Here is a 27086-nt window from a genome sequence, read left to right as displayed (position 1 = left end):
CCTGCAGCCAATCAGAAGCCGTGCCTTGGTTTCCAACATTTTGGAAATCAAACGGGCTTCCAGAACGGATTCCGTTCGACTTCCAAGGTACGACTGTACAGTCATACTTCGGGATAAATATGCTTCAGGTTGAGCGCTTTCGGGTTGCGCTCCGCGGCGACTCGGAAGTAATGGAGCGTGTTACTTCTGGGTTTCGCTGCTCGCGCATGCGCAGGTGGTCAAAATGACGTCACACGCATGCGAAATGCAACCCGCGCACACACAGACGCGCTGTTGCATCTTACATTATGTTCAGGATGTGAACAGGGCTCTGGAACGGATCCCGTTCGCATCCCGAGGTACCACTGTACTAGAGTCTTAAGTGCAAAATAGCATAAGGCAGGACCTGCACTCTGTAACCTCCTTCAGCTTATGAATCTGGTTTTTTTGTTTTTGAACATGTATTCAAACATATATTGGGCCCAACTACACTATTCACACTTTTTTAAAAAAAGCATGCTTAAATTACCCATTTTTGGGGGGAAGGAAACAAAGCCTTTGAGGGCAAATGTTCCTCAGCAGAAAATTGCCATGGGTCCCCATTCTGGATCAGAATCCCACCGTTGCTATTCCTTCCCATCAAAGGTGGTGAATTAAAAGCATGCTATTCTTTTTAAAAAAGCACGAACGATATTGCAGGTGATTTGGTCCTGTGACAACTGGTTTTGTTTTGCCACAATTACAGCTGCCATGGCAGTATTTCAGCAAGTCAGAACTGCCAGTTTTGAACATTCAGCTATCTAAGCAGATAGATAAAATGCCAAGTGATGTGTTCTCTGCAAAAACAGTAAGAGGAAAAGGATCACAGCTGGTTGGTTGGATACTTTTCACATGACATTAAAAAAAAAAGAACACCCCAACCCCAAATCGAAGATAGTTTAGTTACAGTCATTCACACTTACAAAGTAGTTGGTAGATAATAATAATAATATATTTGTGGCTCAGAATTCAAAAGTTTTCACTGTAATTAAGTTAGACAATGCAGATAATTGGGGGGAAACCAGGGAGTTAGGATAATGTTCTAAAGACAATAACTGGAATATGCCTAATGTTTAGGAAAGGAAATGGGGAAAGGATGCTGTCTGACATGCAAAGCAGAGCTAGTTCTTGTTCAATATACTCTTCAAGCTTCTCTCTACCGCTTCATCTAATTCTTCTTCCAACTCTTCCTTCTTGGACATGGCCAATTTAGACTGGTAATCTTTTACTATTTGGTCTATGTAGGGTGCACTTTGAGTTCCATGTAGCATTAATGTCCACTCCTTGAGGACTCCCTTCTGAGGCAGGAGACCAACAAACCCAACTTCCAGAACCCAAGTACCCCTGGGGTCTTCTCCCCAAGAATGTGTTGTCATGAAAGGCCATTTGTCAAAGCCCACCTTGGAATCATCATCTCTGGGACGCCGACTCAGCAAAATGGATTTCGTCCCCATCGGGGATGTCATGTTGACATTCAAGTCCCCTCTCCTGGTAGAGTTCACTGTTATGACGGCCTGGACGTGTTCAAGGTAACGGACAAAGTTCTCTTTCCCCTCGCAAGCATCAGTCGTAAGAGTCAGAACCAACTTGCCACTGGATGGTATTTTCCTGGAGTGTACAAATAAATGAAATGGTTTTGAATGCCACATTTTTCATAGCACATCTGTTTACCAGAGCATATTCATTACGGCTTTGTGGATGAATACAGAAAGTATTGCAACAAAATCATTATTAACCAGAGAGTGTCACATTTCCATATAGCTAATGGTTAAATCAGGCATAGGCAAACTCAGCCTTCCAGATGTTTGGGGACTACAACTCCCATCATCCCTAGCTAACAGGACCAGTCAGGGATGATGGGAATTGTAGTCCCAAAACATCTGGAGGGCCGAGTTTGCCTATGCCTGGGATAAATGTTGGTTTTTGAAGACTTCAAAACAGATGAGGTTATGTAATGAAAGGGAATATAATTCCTCCTCCTATACTACCTGCCCGTGGACTGTCTCACCAGAATGGTGCAGGGTCTAGTTATCTCTTGCTTGGACTACTGCAATGTGCTCTTTGTGGGGCTACCTTTGAAGGTGACCCGGAAACTACAACTAATCCAGAATGCGGCAGCTAGACTGGTGATTGGGAACGGCCGCCGAGACCATATAACACCAGTCTTGAAAGACCTACACTGGCTCCCAGTACATTTCCGATCACAATTCAAAGTGTTGGTGCTGACCTTTAAAGCCCTAAACAGCCTCGGTCCAGTATACCTGGAGGAGCGTCTCCACTACCATCGTTCTACCTGGACACTGAGGTCCAGTGCCAAGGACCTTCTGGCAGTTCCCTTGCTGCGAGAAGCCAAGTTACAGGGAACCAGGCAGAGGGCCTTCTCAGTAGTGGCACCTGCCCTGTGGAACCCCCTCCCACCAGATGTCAAAGAGAAAAGCAACTACCAAACTTTTAGAAGACATCTGAAGGCAGCCCTGTTTAGGGAAGCTTTTAATGTTTAATAGACTATTGTATTTTAATATTCTGTTGGAAGCCGCCCAGGGTGGCTGGGAAAACCCAGTCAGATAGACGGGGTATAAATAATAATTTTTTATTATTATTATTATTATTATTATTATTATTATTATTATTATTACTGGGGTATGGCTCTTGCCAACCCCTAAAGTCATCCATGATTCCTATCCTTGACTTTGATTCAACCACCCACCCTACACACACACATTCTGTGGATGTGGGTGGGTGTCATCTCTGAAACAAATTTTAACCCCATAGCGTAGCCTAGCACCATGGACCAAAGTTTGGGTACAGTTGTGGGATTGTGTCAGTGGCCTGATTGGTTGTCACAATGCTCGGTCTTTGTCTCTCTCTCTGTGTGTGTGTGTGTGTGTGTGTGTTGTAGGATAATTAATTTTGCCATTTGCTTTCTCAAGACTTAATATATTTTCTTGTTTCTAGACATAGCACCCAAGGTGGCTAACCCAAAAAAGCAAGAAAACAGATATAGATAGATGACTGATAGAAGTGGGCTAATAAGATAAAAAAAACTTATTCAAATCAAACAGCAATAAAATACCCGAGAGAGAGAGAGAGCGAGAGCGAGAGAGAGAGAGAGAGCGAGAGAGAGAGCGAGAGAGAGAGAGAGAGAGAGAGAGAGAGAACATCAAAATATTTGAAGATGAGCCATAAATATATCAAGTCAGCTTGACAAGACTGAGGCATGATGGCAAATGGCCATTAGAGGAGAGGCTATTTAATTCACCCTTAGTGCCTGGTGAGCATTGAAACCACCACGGTAGCTTATTAAGAGAAGCCTAGATGCCTGTGCAATAGCTTTCCTTCTTCCCACTTAGGGAAAAACATTGCTTGTATGTTTCGTTGTCAATGAGGTAATCACACAATCAAATTTGGTTTGAGACCTGGATCCATGCTTAATATATGATCCCTGGTTGGTTGAAATCAGGACTCCCTGGTCCTGAATGGGGTAACTGTGCCCCTGAAGGACCAGGTGCACAGCCTGGGAATCATTTTGGACTCACAGCTGTCCATGGAGGCGCAGGTTAATTCTGTGTCCGGGGCAGCTGACTGGAAGTGGCCACCAAGACAATATAACACTGGTCCTACATTGGCTCCCAGTACGATTCCAAACACAATTCAAAGTGTTGGTGCTCACCTTTAAAGCCCTAAACAGCATCAGCTCAGTATACTTGAAGTATACGTGAAGAAGCGTCTCCACCCCCTTAGTTCAGCCTGGACACTGAGGTCTAGTGCTGAGGGCCTTCTGGCGGTTCCCTCCCTGCGAGAAGTGAGGTTACAGGGAACCAGGCAGAGGGCTTTCTCGGTAGTAGTGCCTGCCCCTGTGGAACACCCTTCCATCAGATGTCAAGGAAATAAACAACTACCTGACTTTTAGAAGACATCTGAAGGCAGCCCTGTTTAGGAAAGTTTTTAATGTTTGATATTTTATTGCTTTTTAATAATAATAATAATAATATTCTGTTGGGAGCTGCCCAGAGTGACTGGGGAAACCCAGCCAGATGCGTGTGGTATAAATAATAGATGATGACGATGATGATGATGATGCAGTAATGAAGTGGGAGGGAGGGGAGCTACAGAGCAGCATCAGATCACAAAAAAATAGCTGAGAACAGATGTGGGAAAATGAATGTAAAAGGGGAATATAAGCTTTCCCTCCCCCGTGGGGGATATTTTCATCCTCTCTCCCATCTCACAAAATGGCACTCTTCACATCAGAAACAGAACCTCTTGAAAACTCAGCACAACTCTAATTCTTACTATTGTAAACTTAAGGGCACATCTTTAACACTTCTTACTTTCACAATATACAGGTACATGGAAACCCCTAATGAATTCTATATAAATAAAATAAAGTAGCATGCTAATCAAACTTTTGCAAACCATTAACCTCTTCATTCTAGAGCTAGATCTCTTTTATTTCCTCTAAAGCACAACCACTTTGGGAAATAACACTGAAAAGGTGAATTGCAGCTGTTAGAGGCATAAATTGTCCATCATTAGGTTAGTATTTCAAATAACTCAATTGAACTTTAGCTGTTGCAGTCAATTAGCATTAATTGATTTGCTTGTTGACTCATTCTGTTTACTGCATGAGGATAATCAGAAAATAATTGGGCTGCCTGGCCCTTAATTGGAGATTTAGCGAACACTGAGCAAACAACATATTTAGTGCTGCGCTGGTACAGCATTCAAACACCTTGTATGGCGTTCTTTGAAGTGTTTTGGAGTTATCACCAAATGGCATAATAAATCAATGAAGGATCTAATAAGGTTGGCCCAGCGATCCCTTGGCTCCTTTTAAGGAGTCCCAGAGGCCCTAGGATGCATCAGATCCCCCCGTCTGACGTAAAAGAGAGAGGTCTCAGAGTGGGAGATCTACAGGTCCTCTCCCCACAACTGCAGAAGCTTCTGCAGCCCTGGCATTTGAGCCTGTCATGGGCCCCAATCCAGCACTAGTCCCAGGCAACTGTTAGTTTATCACCACTGCTTAGCCACCCTGAGTGGTACATGCACACCAGGTCAGGACGGAGATCTTTAGGACTAGTGCTGGGCACGTGCTATGAACAATGAGCTCTGAGTCATGTAGTTTTCCATGTTGCCTCAGCGCTCCACAGGGAGATCAGGTTCTTGACAAAATCTTCAGGCATAAGAAACAAATGGGCATGTTGTTTCCAGGGCACCTGTTGCTTTTACTGAGTGCTAAGGTGTCCTGGAAAACTACAGTGTCCAAAGAGGAGAGGAGGCTCCACAGAAAGGCTTTCCAGTTATTGCTTCTGCTTCTGCTGCTGTAGCCACTGTCACAATCAATTTAAAAGCTGCCCTTTGTATTAAAGACATAAAATGTAATGTTTGTATGCATTTGCAAAGAGAAGTTTGCGTTAGGCACGGGAGGTTTCACTCTGGCGAATGCGGAAGAAAAGGTTGGATGTTTCTGTTTCAACCCAGAAGCCTGAACTGCAAATCTGCAGAACAAGCAAGTTACTTAGGTACCAGAGAGAGGAAAGTTTTTGAACTGCATTAAGGACTAAAAAGAAGACTACACTACTACTTTGTTTAAGACCAATGTATAACTTTGTATAATTCAAATGTTTATATGTAACTATTTTAAAACTGTTTCCAGTAAAGCTTTGGAACGCATTCTTGTGGTGGAGAATATTCATTTCTACTTGCATAGTGTTACCCAGATTTGTTGCTACTATTGCAAAGGCAAGCTCCTTCACTATAATTCAGCACACAACTCTTCTTCAAGCAGGAAACTGCGTTATGTTTTGTCTGCCACCTGACAACCCTGGTTTCATACCTGAAGTAAACTGTTATGCAACTCAAAACCTCGCTACAATATCCACTCCCTTCAAAACAGCTAAAGGTGTCTTCTGAACCACTTTGGACAATATTTTTTTTCTCTGAGACAATATGGCAGGTAATCTTATATTCGTAAGTGACGCAATCCCGCTGATTATAAAGAGACTACCCCTGAACTGAACCCCTTATGTTTGTTATCACTTACTGAGGCTCTTGTATCGACCCACCGACACAGTGAAATCTTTCTGGAACTGTCTTCCAGTCTTTAGCCATCTTAACCATTGCCCCAGCATCAAGGACGCCATAGCCGAACAGGTGGTTGAATTCTAGGCCGACACCATTTCTTCGCCACTGGTGAACCTCGTCATGAAGTTGATTCCTTTTGGAGGTGAGCACCGTCAAATGTTGCATGTCTCTCCATGTCAGATCCAGGCTGCAAGAGAGCAATATGGTAAGAGATGATATCTCTAGGCAGCGGCATAGAAAGAGGGGCGGGGGTGGTCCGCCCCAGGTACCATCATGGAGGGGGGTGACAAATTATCAAGGAACAATTACTACCCTAATAGGGCTGTTCATAAAAAACTTTTTTTTAAAAAAAAATGCCTGCTCCAAAGGTCTTATCTTACTACACTAGGGATTATATAGCTATGTATGAAATTCCATGCATATCAGTTAATATCTTGACCACAAAAATAGCTGTTTACTTGGCCGTTATCCTATGTCGTGAAGGCTGAAATTTCAATTCAGTGGAGCACTTACTGTTCCCAACCCTAACCCTGCGGAAAGCCATCTAATTAGACTTTAATTTGATTTTGACATGTTTTTAGGAGGTAATGTAATTACTGTTTGATTTTATACCAAGGTTATGTATCTGATGTTAGCCACCCTGAGCCTGACTTCGGCCGGGGAGGGCGGGATATAAATACAAGTTTATCATTATTTATTATTATTATTCCTTTGTAAGAAAATAGGAAATAACGCAAAACCATTTTTGCAGGCAAATAATAATAATCAATGTGTATGGGGGTACCATCTGACCTTCCTATGCCTCTGTCTCTAGGAAGGGTTTTATAGTTCTCTTAACCATTGAAAAACTTCCAGAGAGCTGTCTGGAGAAATCCACAAATAATATGTTATGTTTATGAGAATTACAGAGAGGTGAGCAAGCTTTGGAGATCATCAGATTTGCCTCTCATATTTCCAGAAGGACAGCAGCCATTTGCTTTTGCATCCCAGAATGCCTTGCTGCAAACTAAGGTCCTTTTTGCACCAAGCATAGCACTGTTCCATTATTACCAGCCATGGCATGAACAGTGGGGCAGAGCTGGGGAGTCACCCTCCCAATATGGACATGGCTGATGTTTACTTGGATGGGGCTAGGGTCAAGCAGGGACTAGGTCAGGCCCCTGAAGTTGTACCAAGAGCAACGCGTTGGTGATGAGAAAGGAATGATCATTCCATCTGGCAAGCTGAATTTCATGCCCTGACAGAACAAGTGACATTGTGCGACATTGAATTCAACATCATGCTATGTTTTTGTTTTGTTTTTTTAAAAAAGGTAAAGGTAAGGGATCCCTGGACAGTTAAGTCCGGTTAAAGGGGACTATGGGGTTGCGACACTCGTCTTGCTTTCAGGCTGAGGGAGCCGGCATTTATCTATAGACAGGTCATGTGGCCAGCATGACTAAACTGCTTCTGGTGCAACGGGACACCATGAGGGAAACCAGAGCGCACGAAAATGCCGTTTCCTTTTCCACCGCAGCAGTATCTATTTATCTACTTGCACTGGCGGGCTTTCAAACTGCTAGGTTGGCAGGAGCTGGGACAGAGCAATGGGAGCCGTGCAGATTCGAACTGCCGACCTTCCGATCGGAAAGCCCAAGAGGCTCAACGGTTTAGACCGCAGTACCATCCGCATCCCTGCACATCATGCTATGACACACATTCCATCAGGACAAGCATTTCAGCTTTCCCAATGGAAATTTGCATTTATTTATATGCACCATCAACATATGCAAATTTCATGCAAATCTGTGTTGTCTGGTTTGATGATGCATAAATGGCCAGGGGGAAAAAGAGCAACAGAAGATGGTTAGGGAGAAGCCGAGCGCATTTACATTAGTAAAATTACCTATTCAAAAATAAACCATTTAATGTAACATGGAATTTTGCGTTTTGGCTCATGCAAGCTTAAGAGGTTTGTTTATAGCCATAAATAGGAGTAATTTAAATTCGTAACAGTATAATTGATGGCTGTTTTCACTCACTTTGCCTCCAGTGCCAGTGCAAACACTCCCGCAGCCTCTGGCGCGGCTGCAGATGTTCCAGAGTGGCGCAGGGTACAGTTGCCATATAAATCTGTCGTAGCCTGAAAGAAGAATACAGAAAAATTAACCTGGGGGAGGGAGAACATTCCATTCTCCTACAAGCTGGAAAGGCAGATGAAAATGGTATGAAATATTTTTGCTTATTTTAATATACTTCAGTTCTTTTCATTTACTGAACAGCAGCAGACAGTTAAAGTATTTTAAAAAAATAATTAGGAAAATGTAATTAACAGTAAATACTAACTTCGTTTCAGATTCATTCACCAGTTGTTCAAAATTCAGTTAGATTATTTGTTTAATAACAGAGACACAGAGGCTCCCACCAGGAGACTAGAGGGAGGGGAGGCCATGTTTGCTCATTTCCCTTTACCCCTGAAGACCCCAGTGCCAGCTCTCATACAGTTCCACAGGGTCCCCCAACGCAATATGAACTCTGGATCCAACCCATCAGGAGCCAACCTAGGGCTATCAGTTTCTATTGGCTCACCGTCGTAGAAGGCTGAGAAGCTTTGTTAACTATAAGCCAATAATAATAATAATAATAATAATAATAATAATAATAATAATAATGGTAAAGGTACCCCTGCCCGTACGGGCCAGTCTTGACAGACTCTAGGGTTGTGCGCTCATCTCACTCTATAGGCCGGGAGCCAGCGCTGTCCACAGATACTTCCGGGTCACGTGGCCAGCGTGACGAAGCTGCTCTGGTGAGCCAGCGCAGCACACGGAACGCCATTTACCTTCCCGCTAGTAAGCGGTCCCTATTTATCTACTTGCACCCGGGGGTGCTTTCGAACTGCTAGGTTGGCAAGCGCTGGGCCCGAGCAACGGGAGCGCACCCTGCCGCGGGGATCTGAACCGCCGACCATGCGATCGGCAAGTCCTAGGCGCTGAGGTTTTTACCCACAGTGCCACCCGCGTCCCTCCAATGATAATAATATATTATTTATACCCTGCCCATCTGGCTGGGTTTCCCTAGCCACTCTGGGTGGCTCTCAAACATTAAAAACTTCCCTAAACAGGGCTGCCTTCAGATGACTTCTAAAAGTCAGATAGTCGTTTATTTCCTTGACATCTGATGGGAGGGCGTTCCACAGAGCGCCCACCACTACTGAGAAGGCCCTCTGCCTGGTTCCCTGCAACCTCACTTCTTGCAGGGAGGGAACTGCCAGAAGACCCTCAGCCTTGGAACGATGGGTGTGGAGACATTCCTTCAGGTATAGTGGGCCGAGGCTGTTTAGGGCTTTAAAGGTCAGCATCAACACTTTGAATTGTGCTCAGAAACATACTGGGAGCCAATGTAGGTCTTTCAGGACCAGTGTTATGTGGTCCCAGCAGCCACTCCCAGTCACCAGTCTAGCTGCTGCATTCTGGATTAGTTGCAGTTTCCAGGTCACCTTCAAAGGTAGCCCCACGTAGAGCACATTGCAGTAGTCCAAGCGAGAGATAACTAGAGCATGCACCACTCTAGCAAGACAGTCTGCGGGCAGGTAGGGTCTCAGCCTGCTTACCAGATGGAGCTGGTAGACAGTTGCCCTGGACACAGAATTAACCTGCGCCTCCATGGACAGCTGTGAGTCCAAAATGACTCCCAGGCTGCTCACCTGGTCCTTCAGGGGCACAGTTACCCCATTCAGGACCAGGGAGTCCTCACACCAGCCCACCTCCTTACCCCCCAAAAACAGTACTTCTGTCTTGTCAGGATTCAACCTCAACCTGTTAGCCACCATCCATCCTCCAACCGCCAATTTGATGGTCTGGATGCCACGTCAAGCTGTGTGTCAGGAATAATGGAAGCGAAACATTTCGAACTCCTCCTTGCAGCTGCACAGGAAGGCATGCTGCAGCTTCTTCACGTCATGCTAAGCTATGGTTTCTATGATTTTAATGATTGATTGATTGATTGATTTGATTTCTATACCACCCTTCATTCAAGGATCACAGGGCGGTTTTCAATATAAAACACAAAAATACATACCATAATAACAAACAAAATACAATAACTCCCTGTTCCCATGGTTTAAAAGGCTAAATGTGGCCAAAGCATACCTTTCCTGGCCTGTTTTCCTATAATGAGTCAGTTTTGCAATGATCATAAAAGCAACATAGGCCCAGTCTTCTTAGGACCATGTCAATGAAAACATTTTCAGGTACACCAGTTACCATGGGATTATCACTGAAGACTGATCCCAAGGAATATTTTTTTTTTTGGCTGGGCAAAAAGAGTGAAAGTTGGTTTCACCGGATAATGAACTTGAACTCATCATGTTTTCTGGGGTTTTTTTAAAGATGCTTCCAAATCAGAACTCACTGGGTCCTTTTGAAAATATGGTTTGCTGCTACATGGTGAAGTCTGAACAATGGTAAACTGAACAAGACCAGGGTATAACTTGAGACGAAATATACAGTGGTACCTCAGGTTAAGTACTTAATTCGTTCCGGAGGTCCGTTCTTAACCTGAAACTGTTCTTTACCTGAAGCACCACTTTAGCTAATAGGGCCTGCTGCTGCTGCCGTGCCGCTGGAGCCCAATTTCTGTTCTTATCCTGAAGCAAAGTTCTTAACCTGAAGCACTATTTCTGGGTTAGCAGAGTGTGTAACCTGAAGCGTATGTAACCTGAGCTACCACTGTACCAAGAAGTTTGTCTATCTTAGGGCAGACCAACACAGCTGTTTCAAAACCACGTTTCTCTCCAGCTCCTCCAAGCGTTAAATATCTGCTCTAGTCATTAGATGCTTGCTGGGAAGATTTAGCAAGGCTTAGTTGGTCAAAAGATGTAGAGGGGTGTTCCTTCCTGGAAAGGAAGACCCCTTAATGTTGTGGAAAGACAACACTACAATTTGTGATTTCTCTACTCACCACGCCAGCTTCGGGATTTCTCTTCCTCCCATTGCTAAAAGTAGAAGCCAAGGTTGAGGAGCAGCTTTCATCATACAAAGCCGTCCGGCCATCGTTAATAGCCGAATTGATGGAGATGGTCCACATGCTTGATGCATAACCGTCACAGTTGCAGTCATCGTAGCTTCCTCCATCTCCAGAGGCCCACACATAGATGCTTCCCTTGCCGCCTCGGCCCTGTGGGAAAGGGGGACTCAGAATTGTCAGGTTCAGGCTATATACATAGGCTCATGTTATTGTGGAGCTATATTGTGGACATGGGTGGCGCTGTGGTCTAAACCACTGAGCCTCTTGGGCTTGCTGATCAGAAGGTCGGCAGTTCGAATCCCCGCAACGGGGTGAGCTTCCATTGCTCTGTCCCAGCTCCTGCCAACCTAGCAGTTCGAAAGCACACCAGTGCAAGTAGATAAATAGGTACCGCTGTGACAGAAAGGTAAACAGCATTTCCATGCACTCTGGTTTCCCATTGCACCAGAAGCGGTTTATTCATGCTGGCCACATGACATGGAAAGCTGTCTGTGGACAAACGCCTGCTCCCTTGGCCTGAAAGCAGAGATGAGCGCCACAACCCCGTAGTCACCTTTGACTGGACTTAACCATCCAGGGGTCCTTTACCTTTTTTACTTTTTGTATTAATATAGGGAAATGCAGCTCAATTCACAGCTACCCAAAGTGACAAATGTATTGAGTCCTACACACCTTTGTTTGGGGCAAATCACAGCCATTCATTTGTGCTCAGGATGTTGCCCTTTAAATCTCTATTTTCTCAGTACACAAAAGAATTTCCCAGCAGTTAGTAAGACACACATGAGAGAGAATCAATTCCAGGGATAATAGGAGCAGAGCCAGTGTTGTGACGGACACAAGTCCACTTAACCTGCTCTGCCCTTTGGTTATCTGGCAGTCAGGCGCAATTAGAGAGTTTATGCTCGAAAGCGCCCCTGGTTTGTTAAGAAGGCTGAGTAGCTTTGCCACACATATGTCTGTTTTGACAAAGAAAAGAGATATAATAAAGCAACTCTACAATAGACCAGGAATGGGGAACTGGATCTGGAAGCCCAACTATCAGCAATCTGACATCACACTGGTGTTTGATGGCCCATTTTCATCCACACCTTGAAATTCAACCATGTTGGGTGAGTGACACTTTGAAGCCGAGACAATCAGCTGATCATCAAGGCTTCACAGCCCAATTGACAGCTCTCTGCAAGCACTGATGATCAGCTGTACCTAAGCCTGCAGCCAGAAGTTCCCCAGTGTTGCAATAGACAAATATGATCACCTAGCCAGAAAGAATTTCTGTGTCCTACCAGAGGCTACTTTGGGCAGATCGCCATCATAGACTTAGGGTCTAATGAGACAAGATGCCCATTCACACAATCAGCAATTGTTACGATCCAAATAAATCATCAAATATTTCAAACTATTTAAATTTAATAATAATAATAATAATAATAATAATAATAATAATAATAATAGACTCTGGTTCAATACCGCAGCCTGGAAGATGATGGAAGCATTCAAGTTTATCAAATATACATTCCCATGTACCACCAACAGCTCCCAAAGTGGCCTAACTTGATGTATGTCTGAACATATATCGAATGAAAAAGCACATACTCATTTTTTAAAAATCTTAGATCAGGTATGGTCAAAAACTCTGGAAAAATAAGGAAAGTTCATCCACATAGAATCATGCCTGGAATGTATACGTGTGTGTGTGTGTGTGTGTGTGTGTGTGTGTGTGTGTGTTTTCTCAACTTCATAGGTTTTTGGTGGGTGGGCAATAAGCCAATATTACAATAGGCCCCTTGCAAGAGCTCCTCCGGATTCTAACTAAGAAGCTGTGCAAAAGGGAATCAAAACCTAATTCTGATTTGAAATTGCAAATGGAAGATAAAAAGCTCCTGCTGTTTTTTCTTTATAATGGCAACATAAAGCATCTGGATCATTTTTATACAATTGTAGGGATGTGATCTGAGTGTGTGAAGAATTAGAGCACACCACTTATGTAATGATAAGAGCTTCTAATTTGTCGAGGCTCCTCTGAATAAAGCATTTTATATATGAAACTACTCTTCATTCTTGGTGCCTCTTGTTGGACCCAGAAACATTCCGTCTTATGTATCAAAACCAACTGATACAGATTCATTTGATCAGATTTAAGAGCTGGATGGCAGAAACAAGAGCAATTGGTGGCCCAGACTTGCCAGCATTTGATCTGTATTAACACTTGCCAATAGCGCAAGTAAGGTGAAAGTGGAGAGGAGAAATGCAAAATAACCTAATTTAACAGATCTTCTGGAACAGGAACTGTATGTAAAGATGCAGGGTGAAAACTTCCAAATTGAGAGATGTGCTAGTCCAGGCCAACTCCCAAGAGACTGCGATCTACTCATAGAGTTAAAAACTGGAGGGTTCAGGTCAAAGTTGTAGCTTCTTTGGGAGGAGTCAGTAATCTACCGGTGATCTACCACAGACTTCCAGTGATCTACCGGTAGATCACGATCTACCTGTTGGGCGTGCCTGCGCTAGTCCATAAGAGTAGGAACTTTGCAAAGGCAGGGGTTCTAAGACCTGTTGCCATCCAATCGATAGTGGCCAACATTCACAAAGAAGCTGCCCTTCACTCACTGAAGACACTGAGGTAACACTTATAAGAAGGTCTGATCAAAGAGTAAAGATATAGATATATGAGATATAAATGGCAATGCAATCACAATTCCAGCCGTAACAGCACACCTGGGATGTCAACAATCACCAATAAGGTAAATGAAGGATCCTAAAATGGGAGAGAAATACAAGGTGTGACTGGGAAGTTCGGTGAATGGTCACAGAAATCTGACAGCAAGAATTATTTGAACATACCATCAGCATCGGAAACCAACGAAATGATCACAATTGTGGAAGGAGATGAAGTTATAATTTGAAAAACAGTGTATGAGTGGTTTAAGCATTTCCGTGAGGGACGGCAAACCACCGAAGACGACTCTGAGTTTGGCAGAGCAGATCATCAAAGAGCAGAACAGTGGCAAACGTTGACAAAGTTCATGAGTTATTGATGCGGAAGAATTGCATATTCTGCATGAAATCGTCACTGAGGTTACTAAGTTGTCCCACCCTCCATATTCTCCCGTTTTGGCCCCACCGGATTTCTTTCTTGTTCCAAAACTGAAATCTGCACTGAAAGGGCATGGCTTTTCCAACATTTCACACGTCCAAGCTGCTGTGACGAGGGAACTGAAAGCAGTACGAAAAGAGAATTTCTCCAGAAGTTTCCAACAGTTCTACGAACGTTGTCAATGGTGCATTGTATCAGAGGCAGCCTACTTTGAAGGCCTGTAAAGCATGAGTAGGCAAACCAAGGCCCGGAGGCTGGATCCGGCCCAATCGCCTTCTAAACCCGGCCCATGGACGGTCCGGGAATCAGCGTGTTTTTACATGAGTAGAATGTGTGCTTTTATTTAAAATGCATCTCTCGGTTATTTGTGGGGCATAAGAATTTATTCATTTCCCCCCCAAAATATAGTCTGTCCCCCCACAAGGTCTGAGGGACAGTGGACCGGCCCCCTGCTGAAAAAGTTTTCTGACCCCTGCTGTAAAGCATGTATGTTCAAATACTTCTCGCTGTCCGATTTCTGTGACCATTCACCAGACTTTCTGGTCACACTTTGCATTAGGCTGCCGCTGGACTTGAAACATATATGAATAATCTTGGGTTGACATGCAGAGAAGCTGCATTGAGTTCAACGACACTTACTCCCAGGTGAGTGGGTTTAGAACTGCTGTCTGAATTCATTTTAATCTTAGCTTCTCAGTGACTTATTCAGTGACTTGCATAGTTCTATGACATTGCTACTCGTATTTCCCCACTGTTCACCTTTAACAATGACAAATCCAGTTGCTCATAACTGTGGCTAAAGGAAAATGAGAACAGCCATTTATTTTTTAACACCTGGGTTTTTCCTTCCACTGGAGAACCCAATTACAATGCCTTGATTAGAACATAAATTCTTAATACTTCCCTCCAGGCAATTTCCACCTTTGCGGAATTTTTTGTGCCTTAGGCACAGCCGTCTTACTGAGGCAATATAACATTCACTGGCAATGCAGGAAGGAAGGTACAGATGACACATTGCAAATTGTGATGAAGCTCAGACCACAGCCTTAGTAAAAAAAAGTTTGATCTTTTTCCAAGAGCGACTTCTTTTTGAAAAACCTGCTGATGTAAAAAGCCAACCACACACACAGCAATTGGCTGTTTGAGAACTTTTTTCCTTTAAACAAGGATAAGTTGAAACTGGATAAACGCTGTTCATGAAGCCACAAATATATAAACCAAGACAGTATAAGCAAGTTCAAAGATCTTGGGTGTAACGTTAAAATGAAAACAAAGTTGAAGAATCATCATGCTTACAAGGCATGATTATCTTCATTCTTACAGAGCATCCTCCTCTAACTTGGTGTCCTATAGATGTTTTAGATCAGGCATAGGCAAACTCGGCCCTCCAGATGTTTTGGGACTACAACTCCCATCATCCCTAGCTAACAGGACCAGTGGTCAGGGATGATGGGAATTGTAGTCTCAAACATCTGGAGGGCCGAGTTTGCCTACGCCTGTTTTAGATCACAACACCCAGGAATGATGGGAGCTGTCCAAAATATCAGGAGCACAACTTGGCTGAACCTTGGCTTCTTCTGAGCCCCTTCTCGAATTCTGAGAAGTATCATTTTCAGTTTAGCAGCTCATTAACATTCCCGATGTGCCTCTCTTGCTCAGCCAACATTTCAGTTCTCATTATTTATTCATGAGTAATCACCTTTGTATATTAAATTCAAGCTCTGGTTGGCAAAGGAAGAGTCCTCAATGTTTATTCACCTAGGAGTTATATTAAAGATCCATGACATTTCTGTAGAATAATTACTTTACTATTCTGAAAATAGTCCTAATTGGATTTATATTATGCATGTAACAGAGATCTCAACTATGCAGAGAGGGAGAAAGAAAGGGGGGGAATCACATAAAATTAGAATGTGGATACGGTTCATAAAATAATAATAAACAAACTTCATAAAAATACACTACTTCTAAAGTTTGCAAAAAAGACTTTTTTTCAATTATTTTTCTTCTCCGAGGATGCTAAGTGAACTCACCAAAGCTCTTCACTGTAAGTAAAGGTAAAGGGACTCCTGACCATTAGGTCCAGTCGTGACTGACTCTGGGGTTGCGGTGCTCATCTCGCTTTATTGGCCGAGGGAGCCGGCGTACAGCTTCCGGGTCATGTGGCCAGCATGACTAAGCCGCTTCTGGCGAACCAGAGCAGTGCACGGAAACGCCGTGTACCTTCCCGCCAGAGCGGTACCTATTTATCTACTTGCACTTTGACGTGCTTTCGAACTGCTAGGTTGGCATGAACAGGGACTGAGCAACGGGAGCTCACCCCGTCGCGGAGATTCAAACCACCGACCTTCTGATCGTCAACTCCTAGGCTCTGTGGTTTAACCCACAGCGCCACCCGCGTCCCTCACTGTAAATAGTTTACACCAAAATAAAACCTGTAAAAGACAGGTCGGATACCTGCCTGGTTACTCTCGAGCAACCGCAACCGTTCCCTCCTGTTCTTTGAGAGCATAAACAAGCATGCAGAGGGAAGTGATCCAGTTGACATAGTGTACTCAGACTTTCAACAAAATACCTCACCAACAACTCCTGAGTAAGCTTAACAGGAATGGAGGAAGAGGAGAGGAATTAGTTAAGCAGCAGGGAGCAGAGGGGAGGAATAAATGGAGAGTTATCCGAATGGAGAGATGAAGAAAGTAGAGCCCCTCAAGGCCTGGCATTTGGCTTCTTAATTGGGAGAGCAGTGATGTGGGCAGGTTTGCTGAGAATACTAAAGTGTTCAGAGTCACAAAGAAATCACAATGAGAGATTGTGAAGAGTTCCAATGGGGCCTCTAAAAAGTGAGTGAATGGGCAGTAAACTGACTTGGACCTGAGAGTCTGACCCATGAAGCTCACTAAGACAGTCAGAGACTCCCAGCCTAACATACCTTACAAATGATATTGTGAGGATATGGGGAGGTTGAGAAACATGCATGACAGCTTGAGCTCCTTAGAGGAAAGGTGAGATATGACTGTAAGAAGAAAATAAAATTTAAAAATCATACTTTTTTGATCCATTTTGGACTGGGGCTGGATGGTTATTATCTAGTCCAAAAACTATTCTGAAGGGGTAGAAAACTTCAAAACTAATATCTGAACACACCTTCCTTGGCTAACATTTCTTTCTTTTCTTTTTGAAAACTTTTCATTTATACTTTTCATATTTATACATTTCATTGATTTTACAATCATTTTGACATTTCAAAACTTGACTTCCTCCCCCCTCTTTCTGCGGTTTCTTAAATTTATTTTTAATATCTTCTGCATATTCAAATAAACTTAATTTGCTCATTTATCCATCTTTAAATATATACTCTTATGAAACTGCAGGTTATTACAATAATCCTGCCAATGTTCTAATCTGTTTACAGTTTATCTGTAAATATTCCATTAACCATTTCCATTCTTTTATAAATGGTTTGTTATCTTGATTTCATATTTTCCTGTAAGTTTCACCATTTCTGCATATTCCATAAGTTTTTGTATCCATTCTTCCTTTACTGAGACTTCTGCTTCTTTCCACTATGGGGCAAGTAGCATTCTTGCTTCTATACAGTGGTGCCCCGCAAGACGAATGCCTCGCAAGACGGAAAACCTGCTAGACGAAAGGGTTTTCCGTTTTTGAGCTGCTTCGCAAAACGATTTTCCCTATGGGCTTGCTTTGCAAGACGAAAACATCTTGCGAGTGTTCCGATTTTTCCCCGCTAAGCCGCTTATAGCCTTTTAGCCGCTAATCCGCTAAGCCTTTAATAGCCGCTAAGCCTTTGATAGCCGCTAAACCGCTAATAGCGCTAATCCGCTAAGCCACTAATAGGGTTGCTTCGCAAGACGAAAAAACCGCTAGACGAAGAGACTCACAGAACGGATTAATTTCGTCTTGCAAGGCACCACTGTAGTAGCTAGCTTATGTAAATAAATTTCTATACAATTTAGGTAGTTCTGTCCCTATAATTCCCCAAAGAAAAGCTTCTGGAGTTTTTTTAAAAAATAAAAGTTATTTTGAACATCCTTTTCAATTCATTGTATATCATTTCCCAGTAAGCTTTAACCTTACTGCAAGACCACCAGATCTCAGCCAACATTTCAAACCTCACAGGTAACTGCAGTTATTATTGAGATGTGATGAACTTGATAGCTGACTTTTCCAGATATATGATTATTTTGAGATAAAGGATTATGATCTCCATCTATGAGACTGCTACAAAACTGAGAATATTTTGCAAGTTGTGCTTTCTGTCTTTAATAGCCCCCCTTTTTTGCCAGGTTAGTACTGCTGACGCTTTGAAATGGAACATCGTAGCAGGGATGCTAATTATCTGACTTTAGCAGCAACCACTGAGAGCTTTCCAAAGAAAAGAAAGGCTTGCATGTTTCTGTGCATAAGCGAAAGGCAGAAAATACAACAAAACAGAAGAAAAGAGCATCCAGGGGAAAATATATATAGTCATAGTTCCATTTTTGAAGAAGAAAATGCTTAGGAGTAAAACCTAAACAAATCCAGAGTGGAGTCCTTAAGACAGTTGGATGTGTTGGCTATTTGCAGTTTAGTAGCGCTGAAGAGAGCTTGCTGGAGAGACCATGCATAACAAAGAACTCAAAAATAACTTCAACAAGCTTTTAATAGCAAAACAAAAACTCCTTTTACACTAAAGATAACAACAACAAACATGACCCATGACCCAACCAGCAACCCAAGACCCAGGGTAAAGCGAGAGCTAGGTGCTGCTCTTTATATATTATATCCAATTGCTGACACAGCTTAATTAACACAACCTAGCAGCACCCGCTATGTTTCACAGCTGTAAGACTGGGTCTTGTTATTTGCCCTGGCCCTTAAAGACATACACAACTTGTGAAACAATAATGAACCTTCACATTTTAAGGCGACCATTCAACAGGATGGTCTCATGTAAACCTCCTTCCAGAAACTTCTGAAGCTCAATGATGCCAAATGCATTGCTCTACCTTCTTTTGGACCACATCAGTGAGGCTGAGGGTGTCATCTGGGCAGCGAATGCAGCAAAAAACAACAACACTGGAGGAAACTGTTACGGGTTACCGGTCTCTACAGCCACGGCAAGTGCTGTGATTCTCCAGCGGTGTGACTTCGCCCCCGGAAGTGAACTCCATTTTCTCAAGAGACAGACCGACGCCAACAACAATAGTTTAAAGAAGTCCTACATTTGTCATTCATAAGACTCATAACCAGGGGTGTCATTCCCACCCTGGGGTTGAGATGGGCAGCCCCACCTTTCTGGCTGTTCATGAACAGAATATACTTGTACCTTGGTTCTCAAACTTAACCCATTCCGGAAGTATGTTTGACTCCCGATACCGTTCAAAAACCAAGGCACGGCATTCGATTGGCTGCAGGAGCTTCCTGCATTCAATTGGAAGCCACGTCAGACGTTTGGCTTCCGAAAAGCGTTCGAAAACCAGAACACTTACTTTTGGGTTTTTGGCGTTTGGGAGCCAAAACGTCCGAATACCAAGGTGTTCAAGAACCAAGGTACGACTGTAATGGAAAACCTTCCTATATTTGATTTGGTTACCAGAGCAGGTCACAAGAATCATAACGGATTTCAGCTGACTAGTTTGTATTCCAGACAATGTCGAGCCCTACTCAAACAGTTGCCTGTATGCTCCACAAAATGGGAGGACAAGACGAGAGGATTGAAATAGTCTTTTCTATGGAATCCTGCACACAATCTTTGTCATCCAAAAGTTGCTGAGTAAAGCTCTTTCAAAATGGACTGGAATCCAGAAAGGTTTAGATTAGCTTGACTTTTAATACAATTTGCAACAAATTGGGGAAGTTCACACTGTGGAAGTTCTCCATGCTTCATCCCTGACACCTCCTTTGTCCTCCTCATGCCCTTGTGGGCTGTGTCAGTACAAAACACCACACGAGATCAGCAAGGAACATGGAATGGGCTAAGATTTACGACTCATTAGGGCAGAGCTATTAAATATATTTCTGCCATGCTTGGATATTATTAGCAGGTTAAGTTCACCGGAAAAGATGTGAAAAGGTTTTTAGTGAGAAGTCATCACAGGCAATAGAAAGAAATTATTCGGGTGGAAAATGAGCAATTGTACAACAGTTCTGCTAGATCTCCCTAGATTTACTGTGCAGCCTAAATAAGTTGATATACTATCACTAAGGACCAAACCAGAATACCATGATTAGCAACCACATCTAATAATAATGATGATGATGATGATGTCAGGCACAGTCCCTGCCCCACCCAGTTTTCATTAGGAGCACATAAAGCAGGCAAAAATCATCCTGTGTGGAAATTAGAATTACAAAAAAGTTCCCATTTGCACCAATGGGAGCTTTCCCCCTCATCTGTGCCCATGGGAGCTTTTCTCCCAGTGCTGTCATTCATGATGGTGGCGTGATTGTTTTTCAGGATTGCAGCCATGAAGGGTTAAACTTCCCCTCCCTGTGTGTTGCAATCTTAATACAAATTAGGGGGTCCTGTTCCTGGTATTTTAATATTTTGATGTAAAACAGATGTAATGGCTAATTGTGCTATTAACGTAGCACTTGTTTTAACACTAAGCAAGCAAGTTAATCATTCTAACGTCATTTTGTGATGGCAGTTGCAATGAAGAAGGATGGGTGAAAAGGAAAATGGGTGAAAGGGAAAATAGAAAAATTACTAACCAAATTAGGTAAAGGTAAAGGGACCCCTGACCATTAGGTCCAGTCATGGCCGACTCTGGGGTTGCGGTGCTCATCTCGCTTTATTGGCCGAGGGAGCTAGCGTACAGCTTCCGGGTCATGTGGCCAGCATGACTAAGCCGCTTCTGGCAAACCAGAGCAGCGCACGGAAAAGCCATTTACCTTTGACGAGCTTTTGAACTGCTAGGTTGGCAGGAGCAGGGACCGAGCAACGGGAGCTCACCCCATCGCGGGGATTCGAACCACTGACCTTCTGATCACCAAGTCCTAGGCTCTGTGGTTTAACCCACAGCACCACCCGTGTCCCAGCTAACCAAATTAGTGGAGCAAAAATTCTCAGTAATTCTGAGGGCTGGGTTTATTTGGAGCAGCAACAGCAATCTCTCCCCCTCTCCCTCTCTCTCAGTGGCATAGACTTAAATGGAATAAAGAATTAAGTAGGGAAGATCCTTCAGCCAATTTAGTGATATATAAGATCAAACACAGTTCCAGGTTTGATCTTCTCTGTTAGTGAATTGGTTATAAGGACCTTCCCTGCTGATGCTTTGTCCCGTTTGAGCTCTTTTGATCACAAAAGGTCAGACATCACAGGGACATGATAAAACTGTTTTAAACCAGACACATTACCTTATTCACACCATCTGCCATGGCTTGTAAGGTGAGCTCTCTTGGTCCATCCACAGTCTTACCATTATCGGTCGGGCCCCAGCTGGCACTGTAAATATCTATTATTTGAGGCATGTGGCTGATCGAGGAAGCTTCTATGATGTCTGTCATGAACGGCTGATCCAGCATTCGAATGCCTGTGGATTTAAGCAATGTAAATGTGGACAATGAGCGGAGGAAACAGGTCTCAAGGTCACTAAGGTCTCTTGACAGGTATAAACCCTGCAACACCAATCTTGGATCTGCATTGTCTTTCACAAAACGGGATCTCATACACAACTTTGGCAGAGGCAGGATTTAGTTCTTCTCAATTTTCTGAATGCAAAGCTTTGCAGTTAAAAAAAAGGTAATCCAAAAGCCTGGCTGGGTCTTAATGGAAGGTAAGGTAAAGGTAAAAGAGCACAGTTAAGTCCAGTCAAAGGCGATTATGGGGTGCAGTGCTCATCTCACTTCAGGCTAAGGGAGCCGGCGTTTGTCCACAGACAGCTTTCCGCGTCATGTCGCCAGCATGACTAAACTGCTTCTGGCACAATGGAACACCATGACGGAAACCAGAGTGCATGGAAACACCGTTTACCTTCCCGCCACAGCAGTACCTATTTACCTACTTGCACTGGTGTGCTTTTGAACTGCAAGGTTGGCAGGAGCTGGGACAGAGCAACGGGAACTCACCCTGTTGTGGGGATTCAAACCACCAACCTTCTGATCAGCAAGCCCAAGAGACTCAGTGGTTTAGGCCACGTCCTTAATGGAGCACCATAGCCTTGGCACCATCCACAGGCCCATCACTGCACTATTTAGGCAGTTGATATTGGGTGCAATGTGGGGAGGGGGAAAAGCTTCTTTGCTATGGCAGATCCTAGGATCAGATTGGGCTTATTGCTGTCAAATGTCTGAAGCAGAGTTAGCTCAAGATCCTTTGGATCTTTGTGCTAGTTACACACACACACACACACACACACACACACACACACACACACGGAGGGAGGGAGGGAGGGAGGGAGGGAGGGAGGGAGGGAGGGAGGGAGAGACCACACAGACCCATTTGTTTCTCACTGGCTACTCTGGTTGCTGGTACTGATATTGCTGGAGGTAGCTTCTGCCTGCCCTTGGGTGGGCAAATTGGGGAGTTCCTCACAGGGAGGGTTCCCTTGCTGGTCCCCTGCTGGCAGAGGCTGGCAGATCCAGGCACCTCATCCATCCCCTAGCATGGCAGATGGGATGTTTGGATTGCTCTGCCCAGAATGTTCTGTATTTTAAAAAAACTATTTTGATGCACATGTTTTACTTCAGATCGATTACAGCAGTAACAGTTGACCAGCATCATGTTGAAATGTGTAAAGTTGGAAAGGAGATGGTCTCTGTTGAAATTGTTACACTGAGCATATTATCTGAAATGCAGGGAAGCCCATCAGTGGTGTAGCGTGGGTTGTCAGCACCCGGGGCAAGGCAAGTAATTTGCGCCCCCTAACCCGTGGATTTGCGCCCCTTAACCCATGGATTTGCGCCCCCTAACCCATGGATTTGCGCCCCCTAACCCTAACCCCCAGATGTTGCGCCCGGTGCGCCCGGCCCCCCCTGCACCCCCCACGCTATGCCACTGAAGCCCATTCAACTTGAGGATGGAATTGGAAAGAGCCCAGCTTCCTAGCTGTCTACTGCCATGCTTTTAACTCATTGAACTGATCTATGTAGAAGCAGTCAATGGACCAAGGTGAGAGGATTCTGGGCTATACCATTTCAGACTCAATAAGTGGAGGTTCTCTTACCTAGAAACCCACCCGCATGTAGCAGCACATCAGAAAGAAGGCTCCACTCAAACTGTCCCTCTGCTGTGCTCACTTCCTAAAGGGGTTCCAGCTCTTTTGCTGCCCTCTTCCCTTTGAAATGAGCTTTTCCAGCTTCCTTCAAGAGCTCACTGCAAGCTTTTACCATTACTGGTACAGGTCTGACTGGAAAGAGGGTGAATCATTTGCTACCATCCCAAAACTGACTTGGAAAAATCTTTCTTTTTCAGCTTTTAGCTGGCCACTTGATGGTGCTGTAGTCCTCAACAATAACCTGGTTTGCTAAATGGTGAGCTTGTATGTGGCTGCAGTCATTTCCGTCTGACACATTATCGCTCCATCAAAGGGGCAAATGGAGCTGTACTTTATAAATAAAATAGGAAGCAGCTGCCTGCATTTACTGGCAGCAGTTTTCCAGGGTTACAGCCAAGGGCCCTACCTGGAGATGCCAGGGTTCAAAGCAAATTCTCTACCACTGAGCTACTATTTCCATTCTTGCTGAAAGATGCCTGCCAATAATTGAATCCCAAAGCTATTTGTTTTGGATACATTTTAAAGCAGTGGGGGCCTATGTTTGAGGTAGGTGTGCCACACAACTCGACTTCACAGTGAGAGGCAATGCCACCACTCGGTTCCACACACTGCTACTGGAGAGATGGAGAAAGCTGGTTTACAGAAGAGAAACTTGCAACCTTCCAGAAATTGTTGGACTACAACTCCCATCATCCCTTACTATGGTCCTAGCTGGCTGGGGCAGGCAAGGCGAGGCTTCTAGAGAAACTTTGCAAGGTATTAATCAGGCTGCATCTTTCAAGTAACAATGAGAGACGTCGGTCAATTTGAGCAATTTTTTGCAATAAGAGAGCAAGACATATGGTTTTCATGTATCCAGGCCTGTCTTAAGCATATGTGGCGCTTGGATGCAAAGATCCACCTGGCATGTGTCCCCCCCCCCCCCAGGTTGCCCAGTCCCAGGCGCGCAGGAGGGCAGGCCCAGCTAGTCGGCTCAGTATCTTGCTGGCTCTGTCGTCCCCGAACTCGCGGCGCAGAGTCACCTGCAGCAGAACAGCCTGTCAAGGCACTCCGACTGACAGGCAGGCTCTTCCCCGGACTCAACTCTCAGGCCCTGAACTATCAGCCTGGCGCCCCTGAGAGCCCGGCGCCTGGATGCCTTGCACCCCTATCACCTATGGGTAAGATGGCCGTGCATGTATCTTGGGAAGAAGGAAGTGCAGGATGGAAAAACTGGCATGAAGACTGAAACAACTAGTTTTGTTGTGTACACACACACACACACCCCTGCTCCATTCACCAACCCTCCACCACTCCCCCTGGCATGACCACCCTTGTTTCCCCTTCCCAAACCACACAATTACGAAGCTCGTTTTTCACCTTCCCAACCACATTTCTGAAAACAGTTCTCTTTTCTATTGTTTAGTTGTGCTTTGCAGCCCTGTTTTCACTTTCACATCCATGCCCCCCTCCCGCTCCTTTTTGTACACACAAGCCGCCCCCATAGTACCCTCTCGCACCTTCCTCCTCTCACATATTGTGAGTGCTAAGCACTTTTCTCACTTTCCACCCAATTCTGAGGACACCATCACCTCCCATCCCATAGTTCCTTTCATGCCCTTGGTTTGATCTCCACACCTCAGAAGAGTCACGTATCTGCTCCTTGCCCCGTTTTTAGATAAAATTGTAGTTTTGCCTCTGAGAGAAACCTCAATTGTGTGTTCCCTGATTTATCCCATACCTGCCACCTTTGAATTATATGCCACTCCAACACCACAGATATTGTTGTTTGCTGCAGCAGATACTTCCCCAGCACATCTGGTTCCATGACTGCGGAGAAAGACAGAGATTCCAGTCAAGGCTTCATATTAGCATCAGAATCCACAAAAGCTTGCAAAGGCACTGGGTAAAGATTTTTAAATCAAACAACAATCAAGAAAATGACTTTTTTGTTGTGTTTCCTGGAGCCCAGAGATCATGATGCACATTTGGACTGAGCACAGTGAGGGCACTTGCAAAATGACCCCACTGCATTTCACCCGTTATATAATGAAAACTTTGCTATGGTAATGAAAGAAGTACACTTGTCTGATTCTGGCTGCTTGCTTTGTTTTACTCTGCTTTGGTTTCTAGAAAATGTATGTGCTTTTTTCACCTTCCAATGAAGCAACAGGGTAAGGGCCAAACCAGCTTTTTCCTATTTTGTTTTGCAGGAGAAATTTCCCCTGACAGCTCCGGGCTTTATGGTAACTCTATTAAAGAACTGTTGGAGAGGCTTCTATGTTGCTAGGCATCTGCGGTCTAGCATCTGTGGACTGCCTGTTATGCATAACACAGGTTATACTATTGCCTATCATCTTCTATACATCCTAGGGCAGGAAGGCTGCTGACATCTCAGATGATCTTCGTCTCCCCCAGATCAGCCATCTATTCAGTATGCACAAAATTTACGGCAAGGTTAGGCTACGTCCAGTCTTGATCAAACATTAATTCTGATAGGTTTACAGGGCAGTTGTATGACAATGAGAGTTCATGTTGATTTTCTTGTGGGGTGTTTGCATGTCTTCTTGTTAATTATTCCTTCGTCCCACATTTTTCAGTATATTTCCCCATTACTTTCCTAAGATGATGATGATGATGATGATAATAATAATAATAATAATAATAATTAATAATAATAATATTTTTATGTAAATCCCACCCATCTGGCTGTGTTTCCCCAGCCACTCTGGGTGGCTTACAGCACATAAAAATGGTAAAACGATGGACATAAAAAATTTCCCGATACAGGGTTGCCTTCAGATGTCTTCTAAAAGTCAGATAGTTGTTTATTTCCTTGACATGGGCTGGGCTTGAGGAGACTGGAGGTTGTGTCTAACTTTATCTGAAGAAGTTAAATGTAAGCCAAGGGTAAATGGGATAGGTAAAAAGGTAAAGGACCACTGGGCAGTTAAGTCTAGTCAAAGGCGACTCTGGGGTTGTGGCGCTCATCTCGCTTTCAGACCGAGGGAGCCGGCGTTTGTCCACAGACAGCTTTCCGGGTCAAGGACCTCAAGGACCACCTCTTTCCATATGAACCTCCCTGGACCCTGAGATCATCTTCTGAGGCCCTCCTTGTGTGCCTCCTCCTTGAGAGATCCAGAAGTTGGCAACATGAGAACAGGCCTTCCCTGCAGCGGCTCCCCATCTGTGGAATGATCTCCCCAGGGAAGTTTGCCTGGTGCCTTCAATATACACCCTTAGGCTCCAGGCAAAAACGTTCATTTTTAACCAGGCCTTTGGCAGATCTTATTGACATCCAACACCCTTTTAGAATGTGGGGGGGGGGGTTTGGGGAGGGGGTTATTGGGTTACTGCTTTTGGTTTGATTTTATATGTTGTGGTCTTGTTGTGAACCCCCCTGAGACCTCTGGGTAAAGGGCTGTGTAGAAGTTGAAATAATAATAATAATAATAATAATAATAATAATAATAATAATGTGGCCAGCATTACTAAACTGCTTCTGGCACTTCTGGCGCAACGAGCGCCAGAGTGCACGGAAACACTTTTTTCCTTCCCGCCGAAGCTGTACCTATTTATCTACTTGCACTGATGTGCTTTCGAACTGCTAGGTTGGCAGGAACTGGGACAGAGCAATGGGATCTCACCCTGTCATACAGATTCAAACCACTGACCTTCCGATCAGC

The 27086-nt window shown here is 44.1% G+C and overlaps 1 protein-coding gene across 1 annotated transcript in view; it reads right to left on the bottom strand.

Moving 5' to 3' along the window:
* Positions 1-948: 948 nt before the first annotated feature.
* The window catches only part of PCSK2 (proprotein convertase subtilisin/kexin type 2), a 130704-nt gene continuing 104566 nt past the window's right edge, over positions 949-27086 (bottom strand). Inside the window, exons 7-12 of the mRNA XM_083495597.1 lie at positions 25142-25230; positions 21563-21738; positions 11044-11259; positions 8124-8224; positions 6062-6289; positions 949-1626 (exon numbers count right to left, since the gene is read on the bottom strand). Of these exons, the coding sequence (XP_083351723.1) occupies positions 1140-1626; positions 6062-6289; positions 8124-8224; positions 11044-11259; positions 21563-21738; positions 25142-25230 (1297 nt within the window). The 3' untranslated portion in view covers positions 949-1139. The remainder of the gene's footprint in view (positions 1627-6061; positions 6290-8123; positions 8225-11043; positions 11260-21562; positions 21739-25141; positions 25231-27086) is intronic.

Source organism: Podarcis liolepis, assembly GCF_965112155.1.
Source record: "Podarcis liolepis genome assembly, chromosome: 3".
Classification (NCBI taxonomy): Eukaryota; Metazoa; Chordata; class Lepidosauria; order Squamata; family Lacertidae; genus Podarcis; species Podarcis liolepis.
Note: the sequence above shows the minus strand (reverse complement) of the source record. Positions and strands in the feature narration are given on the sequence as shown.